This window comes from Nilaparvata lugens, chromosome 5, assembly GCF_014356525.2.
Source record: "Nilaparvata lugens isolate BPH chromosome 5, ASM1435652v1, whole genome shotgun sequence".
Classification (NCBI taxonomy): Eukaryota; Metazoa; Arthropoda; class Insecta; order Hemiptera; family Delphacidae; genus Nilaparvata; species Nilaparvata lugens.
In genome coordinates, this window is record NC_052508.1 from 74,966,358 (window position 1) to 74,983,655 (window position 17,298).

A 17,298-nucleotide genomic window follows, 5' to 3' on the forward strand; every position below is an offset into this window, starting at 1 on the left:
AGATCCTCTCGCCAGTTCATTACATAATTGCTTCTAAGAGGTTATTGATCTCAAAATTGTTGACCTAGTGCCATATATATTGTAGACTAGATCTAATAATAAAACACTTCACGGAAGAGATGATGGAGAGGTGAGATTATTATCTCAGTGAACAATGAGTGAGATAATTAATCCTGTCCTAATTGATCTCTGATGTTAATTGCATTTTGTGATCTTTATTTAATCGTAGCTCAGAAGCTATTCGGGCAGCTTTTGTAGTTATTATTTCCAGCATGACTAGCAAATTTGCTGAATATCATTTTCAGTGCTGGAATTAGATAGTGTAATTGCCAACAAAAATAGAAAATGAGAGATGTACGATTTAAATAAAATATCGAGGCACCGAGCTTCGCTCGTTATTTATTTATTGACTTTTGATAAACCGAACACAATTCTTTAAAATGATTGGGGAAGTACTAACAGGCACAGCCCAAAACTGTTTCTTTCCCGAATTTTGATTTATACACTATAAATAGTCCAGAAAGTAGGTTATGTTTCATACACTTGAATTCAGGTTCAATTTTCTGTTCAAACATTTGAAAACAAAAAAATTATAATTTAGGTTAATCTTCTATATATAAAAGCGAAATGGCACTCACTCACTGACTGACTGACTCACTCACTCACTCACTCACTCACTCACTCGCATAACTAAAAATCTACCAGACCAAAAACGTTCAAATTTGGTAGGTATGTTCAGTTGGCCCTTTAGAGGCGCACTAAGAAATCTTTTGGCAATATTTTAACTCTAAGGGTTGTTTTCAAGGGTTTGAAGTTCGTCTTTTAGCATGTATATTCTTCTTCTCCCAATCTCTCAATTATAATTTGAAATTTCCATATCATATGTTACTATAGAACTATAATCTAGATAGAGTACCTTTTCGAAACAGTTGTTAACTGGCAACTAAATAAATAATTTTGTCAGGTTGACATTAAGTTGAGTTGACTTTGTTAGGTTGGCACCAAGTTGAAGATTTAAATGCATTTATCGCGGAAAATTGATTGGCACTGCTACTTTAATCCTGGGAATATTATATTTCTAGCCGTAAGGCTCGCTTCGCTTGCCATATCCGTTTAGCCAGACGTTTAGTCTGGACCCCAGACTGGATTGTCCTCACATATGATAAAAATGCTCAAATGAAAAATGCAGGTGAGCGAAGCGAGGCTGCTGATCTCATTCTTGGACGATCCAGTCGGGGGTCCAGACGGATATGGCGAGCGAAGCGAGCCTGACGGCTAGTATTATATACAAACCAAATCGAATAGCAAAATAACACTCACTGATCACTTGAAATTGTCAATTAATGATCAACTTTGAAAATTATGATATACTCTAGTCTAGGAAGATTATCATGTCATGTCAACAAATCAGATTATGTTGATCAAATCGATCAAATTTTCTAGCTAGATAAAATTTCTCGCTGATTGATTATGATTACACAGCTGGAAATAGTAAATTCTGTCTCTCTCCCACACAGGCACACGCATCTTCTGTTATTGAGAGACGACGAAATTATCATCTGTTTTCCAAGGATGAATTATCCTTTTAGAGTCGTTCAGCGAGTTTTCCAAAGAATGAGACCTAGTGCAATCGAATCATAAACCTTTATTTATATATTATAGCATTTATATCATAAACCTACTATGTTCCAAATTTCGTGAAAATCGTTAGAGCCGTTTTCGAGATCCGTGAAACATAAATAACCAGATATAAAAATAGCCACATATAAAAATAACCAGATATAGGAATAACAAATATAGATATAGAAATAATAAAAATACAGAAATTGCTCGCTTAATATAATAGGATTGAATCCTTTGCACCAGGTTTTTTATCAAGGTCAGATTAGGGCTATTTTCGATTGGTCTGAAATATTTTTTGATGGTACCTTTAAAATATTGAGCCTATGCAAGTGTGAAATATTTATATACCAGCAGGTAACCCGTGCTCCGCGAAGGTCTACTTCAAAACTTGACAAATTGAAATTTTGTAGAGTTTCAAATAGGCCTAGAGCCATCCTCGGTTACTTGAGAATCTATATGCAAAATTTCAAGTTAATCAGTCCAGTAGTTGAGACGTGATGATGCGTCAAACATAATTTTCCTACCCCGTACGTGTATGAGCCAGTTCTTTCCTTTATAAGATCTTCAACTAGGTGCTAACTGATAAGGTGACAGAACTCAAATCTTGTTCAAAAACCTTCCACAACTTAATGCCAACCTGACAAAATTGGACTGGTTATCAATTTAGTTGCCAATTTTAACCATCATCACACGCCGCGAATATGAGCAATTCACTTTTAATCAGCTGATGCCAAGCTTTTTATATCTGTATCTTACCGTTTCTGTACAAATACAGATATAATCAGCTGATTAAAAGTGAATTCATGTCCCGTAAATGAAATTTGAACATTAGTTCTGAAAAATCTAGAAAGAAAATTGAAATTTGGGCTTCATGGGGCACAAGATTGACATTTTTTGAATCTATGTCCAAAATTTGGAGATCTAAAGGTGCGTACAGATATACGCGCCGCGAACACGAGCAATTCACTTTTAATCAGCTGTTGCCAAGCTTTTTATATCTATATCTTACCGTTTCTGTAAAAATACAGATATAATCAGCTGATTAAAAGTGAATTGCTCATGTTCGCGGCGCGTATATCTGTACGCACCTTTAGAGGTAGTCTCTCTAGATTATAGTTCTATATGATATGTATTCATGTCCCATGAATGAAATTTGAACATTAGTTCAGAAAAATCTAGAAAGAAAATTGAAATTGATTGGGCTTCGTGGGGCACAAGATTGACATTTTTTGAATCTATGTCCAAAATTTGGAGATCTAAATCATTCCTCTTTTTCCCCAGTATGCAATCCACATGTTGACATGTTTTGATGCGAACAAAGGAACTAACACAACCCTACTCTCTCTTATTATATAGATAAATGAAATTTCTCAATAAATAATCAAGATCAATTTATTACAAATACTATACTAGAAATTCTCTCTCTTTCTCTTCCATTCTTTCTTCCACTCTTTCTCTCTTCCATTCTCATTTGGTAGAGAGTTAGTGGGGAGGATATTTTGAATATTCTTTCCGAAGAATGGACATTGATATGTCCAAAGCTCCGCCAATTTATGTAGATGCATAACACTATAATTATCTATAGTTATTACATTACAAATTACTTTTTCATATCATATAAAGTTCAATAATTATTTTCTTAGTCTATATTATGTAAATTCATCTATAATTTTGCTGTATTGTAAGCTATTGTATATAAGTGTATAAGCCAGTATATATTGTAATCTACATAATAAAGTACTCAATCAATCAATCAATCAATTCTTTGGCAGAGAGTTAGTGGAAGGATACTTCGAATATTCTCTCCGAAGAATGGTCATTGATATGTCCAAAACTCCGTCAATTTATGTAGATGCATAACAATACTATCTATAGTTATTACAAATTGCTCTTTTTCATATCATTTACAGCTCAATAATTATTTTCTCAATTTATATTTTGTAAATTCATCTATAATTTTGCTGTATTGTAAGCTGTTGTATATAAGTGTATAAGCCAGTATATATTGTAATCTACATAAATAAAGTACTCAATCAATCAATCAATCAATCTCATTTCTCTGTTTATAATTAGTCATGAATTCATCTATTTTCATACTTATGTTATACATATTGGTTGAACTCAATCAATCAATCACTCAATTCTATTTCCACCTTTCCCTCAAACATTAGTGCATCCTCAGTTGACCCTGATCATTATTTAATCTTGGATTGCCTCAAACCAGTTTGTCAAACTACTGTTTAGCAATTTGGTTATGTACACATGTGAATGACCGAAAAGCCGCCATTACGATCATCCTTCCACTAAACGTCGGTTATGTAACTCTCTTATCAATTCTGTAATAGAAGCATGCGTTTGAAAGCAGAAACTACCTTCAACCTAACATTGGGCAACTTGACCTTGGTTCAATTGCCATCAGAACTATTGTTTCTCCAATTTGTTATGGGAAATAATCGCTAATTCATTGTATAGACGTTTGATATGATATGAGAAAATTTGAGAGAGGTAAATTACGTTTTTCGACCGATAAGAAAATTGCATTTGATGGACAAAAATAGGAGTTTTTTCTCTTTAGTGAGGTCCACGTTATAATGGTAGTGTTTGATTAGCAATGGTATTGCTATCCTTGTCTATCATTCAACAAAGGGGATAGCGCTATTTCTTTCTCGCTTTGCTCGCTTTTGTTGCCAGATCGTCTTGTAACAATGTAGAATTGATGATTAATTAACAAAATAATTCTTCTTGATTATGAAAATTCATATAAAAATAGGTACATAATTTCTTGCTCAATAAAATATAATTGATTATTTCAAACGAAAATTTAATGAACAGAAATGAAAATAGAAACAAATTGGAAGTTGCATTTGACCAAATGCTAATTAATTGAACGAGCGAAGTGAGGTCTAAGATTCAAGTCGACGGTTTGGCATTGTTTAAATGTTTGAATGTTTAAATGTTCATATGTTGCGCATTTACGGCGAAACGCGGTAATAGTTTTTCATGAAGTTTGACAGGTATGTTCCTTTTTAAATTGCACGTCGACGTATATACAAGGTTTTTGGAAATTTTGCATTTTAAGGATAATATGGAAGGAAAAAGGAGCCTCCTTCATCACGCCAATATTAGAGTAAAAATCAGACTATAAAATTATTCATCATAATCAGCTGGCAAGTGATTACAAAGATGTGTGGAGAAGCCAGTCTATTGCTGTATTTCCATAAAGTCTATAGTTTCAATCAGGTACTTGTGGATGAGAATACTGCGTGAGGTCTACTGTTCACAGAACTACTAGTAAATTATTATTATTAAACAATATTCTCAATTAAATACTGCAAATCACCCCAAAGATTTGTGCTACTGCAAATATTGACAACAGGGTAAACAGCTAGATGGAAATTCGATGAGCGCTATTATACAAAAATTATTTGTCAGCCCGGGAATCGAACCCAGTACCTCCTAATTGCCGGTCAGGAATGCTTACCCTTACAATGCTAATGAGCAGCGCTCATTTTTATACAAAGCCATAGCGGCCAGCCAGTCTACAGACTACCAGTCTATATACTAGTAGTTCTGTGAACAGTAGACCTCACGCAGTATTCTCATCCACAAGTACCAGATGTCAACGGTTTTAAATGTTGACAAACTCAGTTCACGTTTGAATTTGTATTCCATATGATATAATTCATCCAGTTCACTGATGATCTTTCTATCTGATGAAAATTATTTTTTCAGAATCAAAAATATTATAATTTCTCCAGCATTATTTAGTTCATTTGTTTATTTTTATTCACCTATTTAATTAGTTTTTTCGAATGTGAGAATATTGATACTGATGGGCACGCATAATAATACCATGACTGCAAAACAAAATATTGAAACCAAAGATTTTAAATCTGCGATTAGACCAAATTTATTGAAAAAATGTTAACAACTCAATCCTTTTAGATTATATTAGATTGAACATAACTTATCATACACATGATGAAAATATGTGTTTGTCAACTTCCGTTCAATCTAATAGAATCTATAAGGATAAAGTTATAACCATTTTGTTAATAACTTTGGTTTAAACCCAGCTTAAAGATGCATAGTCTACCTCTTTAATATCTATGATTGAAACTATAGATCTTTATACAAAAACAATAATAGACTGTCTTCTCCACACATCTGTGTAATCACTTGTCAGCTGATTTATGATGAATAATTCTATAGTCTGATTTTTACTCCAATATTGGCGTATGAAGGAGGCTCCTTTTTCCTTTTATATTATCCTTGAAATGCAAAATTTCCAAAAACCTTGTATATACGTCGACGCGCAATTTAAAAAGGAACATACCTGTCAAATTTCATGAAAATCTATCACCGCGTTTCGCTGTAAATGCGCAACATAAATATATAAACATAATGAACATTTAAACATTTCAACATTAAGAGAAATGCCAAACCGTCGACTTGAATCTTAGACCTCACTATGTTCGGTCAATAAAATATAATTGATTATTCTAAAAGAGATTGAACAGTTGATATTACATCAATAAACCTGTATTAGCTACCGTCTATAGAAGGCATTGACAAGACAGAGGATCGGCGACGTTGTGCTTCTATCTTTCTCCACTGCCATTATAACGTGGACCTTACTATAGTTTCAGTACCCGCACTTCGATTGTAGAGTGAAAAGATAAGAGTTCTAATTTTTTTATCAAAGTTCTAGTTTTATTACACAGTCATTAATTATACTGCTATTAATGCTGATAACAATGTTGTAATTTACCTGCGCTAGTTATAGGAAATTATTGAAATTTATGGATATTAAAATAATGAATGAACAATGAAGATAAGATTTCTTTGTAGTAATTTGAAGTTAATTTACGTTCATGTTTCAGGTTTATTGAGAAACATTGAAATATTTCGTTAATTATTTTTTAAATCTACATTGTTGAAAGACGATCTGGCAACAGAGCAAACCGAGAAAGAGATAACGCTATCCGCTTTGTTGAGTGATAGACAAGGATTTACCTGTGAAATTTGAAATTCATGGATAATGGATATTAAAATAATGAATGAACACTGAAAATAAGATTTCTTGTAGGAATTTGGAGTAAATTTACGTTTACATGTTTCTGGTTTATTGAGAAACAATAAATATATATATAGTCTATATTTATTAGATTGATTGATTGAGTACTTTATTTATGTTGATCACAATATATACTGGCTTATACCCTTATACAATAGCTTACAATACAGCAAAGTTTTAGATGAATCTACATAACATAAACTAAGAAATTAATTATTGAACTGTACAATGATATGAGAAAAAAATCAATTTGGAATAACTATACAAGATAATATTGTAATGCATCTACATAAATTGGCGGAGCTTTGGACATAACAATGTCCATTCCTTGGAAAGAATATTAAAAATATCCTTTCCAGTAACTCTCTACCAAGAGAGTTAGAGAGAGATTAGATTAGATTTCTTTATTTATGTATGTTACAATATTTACTGGCTTATACACTAATCTACATTAAATGACGGTAATACTGATTATTTAACGAATTTTACTAAGTATAGATAATTGATCAATGAGAATAAAGATTGAATGCAATTAGAATAACGATAATATAATATTGTGATGTAACTTCATAAATCGGCGGTGTTTCAACAAATAATTGTCGATTCTCTGAGAAGGGTATAAAATAATATCCTTACCATCAACACACGACCGGGAGAGAGAAAGAGAGTGAGAGAGAGATGATAATCCTTCATTGCAAAGGAAGACATTATTCTAAAATCAATCTCAGAAAAATTATTCTGAGAAATATTTCAATTCTACATTGAGTCTGATTTCAATAAGATTGGATCAATAACATAATCATAGAATTTTTCAGTTCAATAAGTAGCAAGTTTTATTCTTGTAAGAAAATGAAAATGAGAATAAGAATTGTTATCCATTATCGTTTCATCATTAATCTACTATCTTGTAAGCATTATCGTTCTTTCAGTGGTCATAGCCTACTTGGAATAGCCGTTGTAGAATAACAATATTTTCTCAATCAGATAAATGGTAACTGTCATTGTTAAGGTGCGTACAGACTGACGCTCTGCTCCGCAACCGAACGTCACTCCAGCAGAGCGATTGATGATCGACCGGCGAGCAACAGTGGTTCGACCGGGGAACGCGAGAAGATCTAACATCTTCCGTAACGTTCATGATGGGTGCGTGGGCGGTGCGACTGTGGTTCGATGATGGTACGAGGGCGGTACGAGGGAGGATCGTGCTCGGTGCGGGTTGGAAGCGCGAGTATGTGTACGCAGCTTAAGATGATATCAATTTCTGAACTACGGTCGGATTGAAAAATGTTGTAAAGTTTAAATCTCAGAAGCACAGCTCATAATATTAATGTGGAGAGAGAGGGCTGTCCAATTTTGGGCCCCAAGTTTAAGTGTTGAATTTGAAAAGCGGTGGGGGGTGGGGGTGTTATCTTAGTGGTGGGGGGTAATAACCTGGAACCCCCTTTCTTTGCTACGTCACTGCACACCCACAGCATTCAGAATACTAGGTTTGTTTTCCATTCATTTTTTATTCATTTATACAGTAAGTACATTATCAAAATGATAGGGAGAGGAAAAATTAGGTAACCTCGTGCTATTCCTCTCCCAAATTTAGATAAGGTTACACATAGTCCAAAATAGGTTTAGTCTTGTAGTTCAATTCACAAAATTTTCATAAATTCAAAGCATAATCAAGATGAAATATTTTGTTGATGATTTATCAATTCTACATTGTTAAAAGTCTTGTAGTTCTTCAATTCACAAAATTTTCAGTCCTCAAGTATTTTCACAAAGTAGATTTTCAAATTTAGTTGCTTCAAAACTCAATCAATTTTATTGAATTATATTATTTATATATTGTTCAATCAACACAATACAATATACATAAAAGAAATCAAAACACAAAAAAATCACAATTAAAAATAAATTTCTAATAAAATACAAAAACAGGCTTCAAGGCAGGGTGTGCTGAGAAGAAAAAAAGGAGGAAAAATACCTAGCCAACATGGTTTCCCATGGTTTCTAACCAAACATAGAAGAAATATTTCGCATTATTATAACAACGTATGCACATGTTGTTATATTTGTTGTCATTCCAAGGTCACTACTCACTTTAATTCGACAGTACATTAAAATTATCAACAAGATTTCTCTGATCTGAAAATACAGACAGGTTACTGGAATACAGGTCATTTTCTCGGCGATTGAATAAACTGATAACTGGTGACTTATATTATTCTATAGTGAGGTCCACGTTATAATGGCAGTGTTTGATTAGCAATGGTATTGCTATGCTAGTCTATCATTCAACAGAGCAGATAGCGTTATCTCTTACTTGGTTTGCTCTCTTGCCAGATCGTCTTTTAACAATGTAGAATTAATAATTTATTAACAAAATATTTCATCTTAACATGAAAATTCATTATGAAATTATTGAAAAATACCTAATTTCTCTCTTGATAAAATATAATTGATTATTTTAAACGTGAATTTATAGTTAATATTGCATCAATAGAAATTTATCATATTGAATTGGTTCTTGGTTCTTATTCTGTACTGAAAGTAAATCTTGTTATCATGGCAAGTCTGTTGCTTAAGCCGCCATTTTGTGACACTATTGAGTGGGAGGAGACTATCTAGCTGGGCCAATGGCAGGCGTTCAAGCCCTTGACCAATAGCAGTACTCGCCTTCCAGTATAAATTCTGCTACACTTGTATTTAGTTTTAGTTTATCAGAGATTGACAATAGTGTAACAACCGAAACCGGTCTTTCTAAGTATCAATAAATCTGTGTTTTTTGACAATTTCTTAGTGTTTTTCATTCAATATGAATAACTAGTAGTTCTGTGAACAGAATAGAACAGTAGACCTCACGCAGTATTCTCATCCACAAGTACCTGATGTCACTTGTTTTAAATGTTAACAAACTCAGTTCACGTTTGAATTTGTATTCCATATGATATAATTCATCCAGTTTTGTGATAATCTTTTTATCTGATGAGAATCAATTTTTTACAATCAAAAATATTATAATTTCTCCAGCATTATTTAGTTCATTTGTTTATTTTTAATCACCTTTTAAATTAGTTTTTTGAATGTGAGAATACTAATACTAATGAGCACGCATAATAATACCATGACCGGAAAAAAATATATTGAAATCAAAGACCTTAAAGCTGCGATTAGACCAAAGTTATTAACAAAATGTTAATAACTCAATCCTTATAGATCATATTAGATTGAACATAACTTATCATACACATGATGATACACATGTGTGTGTTTGTCAACTTCCGTTCAATCTAATAGAATCTATAAGAATTGTGTTATTAACATTTTGTTAATAACTTTGGTGTAAACCCAGCTTAAAGATGCATACCTCTTTAAGGTCTTCGATTGAAACTATAGACCTTATACAAACACAGTAATAGACTGGCTTCTCCACACATCTGTGTAATCACTTGTCAGCTGATTTATGATGAATAATTCTATAGTCTGATTTTTACTCCAATATTGGCGTATGAAGGAGCCTCCTTTTTCCATTTATATTATCCTTGAGATGCAAAATTTCCAAAAACCTTGTATATACTTCGACGCGCAATTTAAAAAGGAACATACCTGTAAAATTTCATAAAGATCTATTACCGCGTTTCGCCGGAAATGCGCAACATTTAACATTCAAACATTTCTCGGTCTTGCCGAGATTAAAAGAAATGCTAAACAGTCGATTTGAATCTTAGACCTCACTTCGCTCGGTCAATTACCACAATATCAACTTCTCAACTACACAAAAAGTGAAAACATGTATCAGCTACCGTCTATAGAAGGCATTGACAAGACAGAGGATCGGCAACGTTGTTCCCTTATCTTTCTCCACTGCCATTATAACGTGGACCTCAATATAGCGAATGAAACTTCTGATGAATGTTGAAGAAGCAGATTGTGAAAACTATTATTTGAAAATACTTGAGTGGCTCTCTAATGAAGAAGATTGATTTATCTTGACCTATGCATTTCAACTTGAACCGGATTGAAATGTTACAAATAAATTTGATAGACTCATGATTTGTGCAGAAAAAGTTCACGGAAAACGAATTTCATGAATAAATTTTAGCATAGATAATGCTCCACTAGCAGACTTTTAATCATGCTTTTAGATAATTAATAACATCCTGTTTATTGTGAACCAGTGAATAATCAATCAATAAATAAATTCAAAAATCAATAAATAAATGACAAAGACATGTTGTGAATAGAATTGATAAAACTTATTATTTGGGTAGAAAAAGTTTACGGAAAATGAATTTTCATCACTTTTTGCATAGACATTGTTTCACTAGCAGACTTCTAATCATGCTTTCAGATACGGTAATGAATAGCATTCTGATTATTGTGAAACAGCAATTGATTATTGAAATAAATAACTGACGAAAAAGTTTTAGAAATAGATATCCTAATTTTCAAACTTAGTCAGCGATTCTTTATTCTTCTTTCTTTATTGTTTCATACACCATCTAAATGATAGAGAAAGAAAAAATATTTTAACATTGTGCTATTCCTCTCCCGAATTTAGATAAAATTACACATAGTCCCAAATAGGTCAAGACTTGTATTTGTTTATTTCACAAAATTTTCAAACCTCAATTATTTTCACAAAGTATATATTTAAATTTAGGTGCTTCAAAACCAAACATAGAATGAAGATTTCACATTATTATCACCCAAAATACGAAATATTCACATGAAAAGAAATAAATTTGATTGATTATTTTTGTTCTCTCCCAATCCTTCTTTTGATTTTGTGCTTGTGTGAATAAAATGAAATACTGATAAATTGTTAAAACCTTGTGCTATTCCTCTCCCAAATTTAGATGAAATTACACATAGTTAGAGATAGGACTATCACGATTCTTAAAATCTCCTTATTTCTCTTCTCAGACAGAGTATAATTCAATTTTAAATCATGATATTAAATTGTGGATTAAGAATCTACTGAGGGTAATGTTTTGAGAGATCATTTGAAATATGAGTTAGTTGATCAACTGTTAACCAATCAACGAAAGTTGAGCAAGTAGTGGACATTTTGATGATCAAATACAGATTTACTTGTGTATTATTCAAATGTAAGTAGATGATTGGATGAAATTGAGTGTGATAACAGGAATATCATTATAATGTGAATTGAAAGAATGAAGTACACTCATGTTATAATTCACCGAGCGAAGTGAGGTCTAAGATTCAAGTCGACGTTTTGGCATTTCTTCTAATGTTTAAATGCTTTTATGTTGCGCATTTATGGTGAAACGCGGTAATAGATTTTCATGAAATTTGACAGGTATGTTCCTTTTTAAATTGCCCGTCGACGTATATACAAGGTTTTTGTAAATTTTGCATTTCAAGGATAATATAAAAGGGAAAAGGAGCCTCCTTCATAAGCCAATATTACTGTAAAAATCAGACTATAGAATATTATTCATCATAAATCAGCTGTCTAGTGGACTATAATACTACCCGTTCAAAAACATGGAACATCTTGAAAAATTATCTTTCCATTAACGTTAGTAGACAGTTGACTATAATACTACCCGTTCAAAAACATCGAACATCTTGAAAATTGTATCTTTCCATCAACGTTGTAGACAGTTGCAGCCATACCTGATAACTGCGCTCACACTCACATTCCGGGACGACACGTCACGGTACGATAGGACAGAAAGCTCTATATTTATTTAGGATTTTTTCTAGACATTTTATATTGATAAATTGTTTATTCATTTTTGAGAGAACATAACAACAGGTCAATGTAACTTACTGAGCGCGAGGTCTACTGTTCACAGAACTACTAGTAAATTGTGATTTCACTGGTGCAGACCTCCAAACAGTTCTTCCACATCACTACAAGAACATAGTGAAAAATTCAAACATATAAAACTGTTAAATGAAAAGAAATGATCAAAAACCACAGATTTATTGATAGTTAGAAAGACCGGTTTCGGTTGTTACACCATTGTCAATCTCTGATAAACTCTTTTTGATTGACAATGGTGTAACAACCGAAACCGGTCTTTCTAACTATCAATAAATCTGTGGTTTTTGATCATTTCTTTTCAGTTAACAGTTTTATATGTTTGAATTTTGCAATATTTTCTTGTAGTGATGTGGAGGAAATGTTCGGACGTCTGCACCAATGAAATCACAATTTATTATAACATAAGTATAATACATTCTTTTAATTCACATTATAATGATATTCCTGTTATCACAGGTATCAATATACCAAGTATCAATAAATCTGTGGTTTTTGATAATTTCTCAGTCTTCTTATTTTAATATGAATAATTACCACAATACCAACTTCTCAACTACACAAAAAAATTAAAACTGTATAGCCTACGTTATTGCTAAGGGATCACTTTGAATAGTACTATGATGAACCGACTATAATAGACTAAATAAACAAACTTGAATTTTAAAAAACACTTTTCAAGTGAAAATACACTTACTTTTGTAGTGACGATCGTTTCGACCTGTTGTTGGTCATCATCCGACTGTGGGAATTTACTCAGATGACAAGGCTATTTGTGGTAAGGGATGAAGGTGGTGGAATAGGTTGTGTTCACTGCCTCACTAAGTATCCACCAACCCAACCCCCACCACATCCTATTCCACCACCTTCATCCCTTACCACACATAGCCTTGTCATCTAAGTAAATTCCCACAGTCTGATGTTGACCAACAACAGGTCGAAACGATCGTCACTACAAAAGTAAGTGTATTTTCGCTTCAAAAGTGTTTTTAAAATTCAAGTTTAATTTTAACAGTGAAAATGTATGGATATACAACAGAGTAAATAAACAACTTAACCTATTTCGAACTATGTGTAACCTTATCTAAATTTGGGAGAAGAATAGCACAAGGTTACCTTATTTTTTCTCTCCCTATCATTTTGATGATGAACTTATTGTAAGAATATCAATAAAGAATAACTTGAATTTTAAACTGAAAACGAGTCAACTTTGTGCAACTATACTTCCAAAACACTGGGTGAGTGATAGAGAAGTAACAAACAAACATATATTCATTCATTTATTCATTTACAATGGAGACAACGGGGTTCCCCAAACATGTCTCCTTTACAAGAAAATGCAAAATCTTAGAAATATAATATATAGAAAACTTATAAAAAATCATAAAAAGAAATAAGGTACAAATGGTAATATTTATCCTATTACATATGGTAATAACATCTACTCTGTCCTTCATTTATTCAAATAAAGTCTATTCTCTATTGATTGATACAATAAGTACATCATTAGAATGATAGGGAGAGGAAAAATGAGGTAACCTTGTGCTATTCCTCTCCCAAATTTAGATAAGGTTACACATAGTCCGAAATAGGTTAAGTATTGTAGTTGTTCACTTCACAAGATTTTCAGTCCTTGATTATTCTCACAAAGTAGATTTTTAAATTTTGATGCTTCAAAACCGAACATAGAAGAAATATTTCACATTAGTATCACTAAAATACCTTTGATTATACTCATCATCATCATCATCATCATCATCATCATCATCATCATCATCATCATTTCTATTCTGTTTTATTATTTGAACTTTCTAGCTAATTTGGAATCTCTCAATACTCATAAATCTATTCAAGTATTTTCTTCCATCATTTTACTAAATTTTCAGTTCTCAACTATTTTCAAAAACTAGATTTTGAAATTTAGATGCTTCAAAAACAAACATCAGTACATGTTTAGATAAAACTGTAAAGCCCACATTATTGTAAAGGGCTAACTTTGTATAGAACTATGATGAACCGTCTATAATAGACTAAATAAACAACTTGAATTCTAGAAAAAAAACCGTTCTCTTTAGGAACTCACAGCTCGTGCATAAGTCTGACTTTGCTGGCTGTGTCAAAACATTAAGATTTATCATAATTCACATTAATTTGTCTTATGTATACTGTATTTTGGCGAGATGAATATTCTATCTGAAGAAAAATTCAAACTGAAAACAGCTTAAATTTGTGCTACTATACTTCCAAAACACTGGGTAAGTGATAGAGAAGCAACAAATTAACATTTTCTCCATTGTACAAGCATTTAACAGAAGTTAGTGAAGTATTCTTGACTCGATCGCACGACAATCGGTTTCTGAATGAGTGAAATGATGAACTAATTTACAGGTGCACTTAAGCGTAGAATTTATAGATAACAAGCATATCTATATAATTGATGTGCCCGTACTCATTAACACGTGTTATCTATAAACTGTTCAACTCTACAGCTTTACAAAAAATATAATATCATGCAACTATAAGAGGTCCACATTATAATGGCAGTTTTTTTTTTTTATAATGGCAGTGTTTGATTAGCAATGGTATTGCTGTCTTTGTCTATCATTCAACAAAGCGGATAGCGCTATCTCTTTCTCGCTATGCTCTGTTGAAAGATCGTCTTTCAACTATGTAGAATTTATAATTTATCAACTAAATATTTTATCTCCATTATGAAATTATTTAAATATAATATAATTTCTTGCTCAATAAAATATAAATTATTATTTTAAACGAGAATGAACCGGTTATATTACATCGATAAACCGGTATCAGCTACTGTCATTGAAGTCATTGACAAGACAGAGGATCGGAAACATTGTTCTCCTATCTTCCTCCACTTATGCCAATTTATGTAGATGCATAACAATATAATATCTATAGTTATATCTATAGTTATTATATTACAAATTACTTTTTCATATCATATACAGTTCAATAATTATTTTCTTAGTCTATATTTTATGTAAATTCATCTATAATTTTGCTGTATTGTAAACTATTGTATATAAGTGTATAAGCCAGTATATTGTAATCTACATAAATAAAGTACTCAATCAATCAATCAATCAATCAATCAATCAATCAATCAATCAATCCACTGCCATTATAAGCTGGGGCCTCACTATAGTGTTACAGTACTCACCAATGACGGTTGCCAAGTACTGGCGTCTTGCGGCCGATTTGGCAGCTTTCGTATCCATAGTAACACACCAGGAGAAAAAGGTAACAGTAACTAACAGTAACAATAACCGACAGTAGATAACAGTAAACGACAGTCGCGAACAATAATGATAATAAGGCGACGATAGTTGAATGCGACGATAGTTTAAGGCGACGATAGTTAAATGCGACGATAGTTTAAGGCGACGATAAAGTTAAATGCGACGATAAAGTTAAATGCGACGATCGTTTAAGGCGACGATAGTTAAATGCGACGATAGTTAAATGCGACGATCGTTTAAGGCGACGATAGTTAAATGCGACGATAGTTTAAGGCTACGATAGTTAAATGCGACGATAGTTTAAGGCGACGATAATTATGGTACAGTAGTTTAATGCGACGTCCCTCGACTCGAGCAGACGCGCGTTCACTATCACAGATAGAAGCCCAACTAAAAGTTGAGTTTGCAGTCGAATCAGAACAGAGAACGCCGGCAAAAATCCAGTTTTGCCAACCAAAGATGGCTGAAGGCTGTTGAAACTGAGGAAAGTTCAGATAAAGAGAGAGTGAGATAGATAGCGTTTGTATTAGGAAAGTTGAAATACGTTTAAATCCAGTAGTGACGTCACCAAGTGGTATTTTCTCACATGTGACGTCACAGTTTAGCGACGAGTGGTTGACCTCTACTTGGTCAGGGTTACTTTTGGAGGAGGCTTAAGAAGAAATTGTGACATTGACCACTAGTTTATAATAACTGTAGTATTGAAAATCACAGACTAAAACTGGTTGAAAGTTGTACTGATGAACTAATTTACAGGTGCACTTAAGCGTAGAATTTATAGATAACAAGCATATCTATATAATTGATGTGCCCGTACTCATTAACACGTGTTATCTATAAACTGTTCAACTCTACAGCTTTACAAAAAATATAATATCATGCAACTATAAGAGGTCCACATTATAATGGCAGTGTTTGATTAGCAATGGTATTGCTGTCTTTGTCTATCATTCAACAAAGCGGATAGCGCTATCTCTTTCTCGCTATGCTCTGTTGAAAGATCGTCTTTCAACTATGTAGAATTTATAATTTATCAACTAAATATTTTATCTCCATTATGAAATTATTTAAATATAATATAATTTCTTACTCAATAAAATATAAATTATTATTTTAAACGAGAATGAACCGGTTATATTACATCGATAAACCGGTATCAGCTACTGTCATTGAAGTCATTGACAAGACAGAGGATCGGAAACATTGTTCTCCTATCTTCCTCCACTTATGCCAATTTATGTAGATGCATAACAATATAATATCTATAGTTATATCTATAGTTATTATATTACAAATTACTTTTTCATATCATATACAGTTCAATAATTATTTTCTTAGTCTATATTTTATGTAAATTCATCTATAATTTTGCTGTATTGTAAACTATTGTATATAAGTGTATAAGCCAGTATATTGTAATCTACATAAATAAAGTACTCAATCAATCAATCAATCAATCAATCAATCAATCAATCAATCAATCCACTGCCATTATAAGCTGGGGCCTCACTATAGTGTTACAGTACTCACCAATGACGGTTGCCAAGTAC

At 32.4% G+C, this 17,298-nt stretch overlaps 1 protein-coding gene across 1 annotated transcript in view; it reads right to left on the reverse strand.

Annotated features, from left to right (window-relative positions):
- Window positions 1-16,168, reverse strand: part of LOC111058459 (facilitated trehalose transporter Tret1-2 homolog) — a 50,779-nt gene extending 34,611 nt beyond the window's left edge. Inside the window, exon 1 of the mRNA XM_039429291.1 lies at window positions 15,670-16,168. Within this exon, the coding sequence (XP_039285225.1) occupies window positions 15,670-15,727 (58 nt within the window). The 5' untranslated portion in view covers window positions 15,728-16,168. The remainder of the gene's footprint in view (window positions 1-15,669) is intronic.
- Between the last annotated feature and the right edge of the window lie 1,130 nt (window positions 16,169-17,298).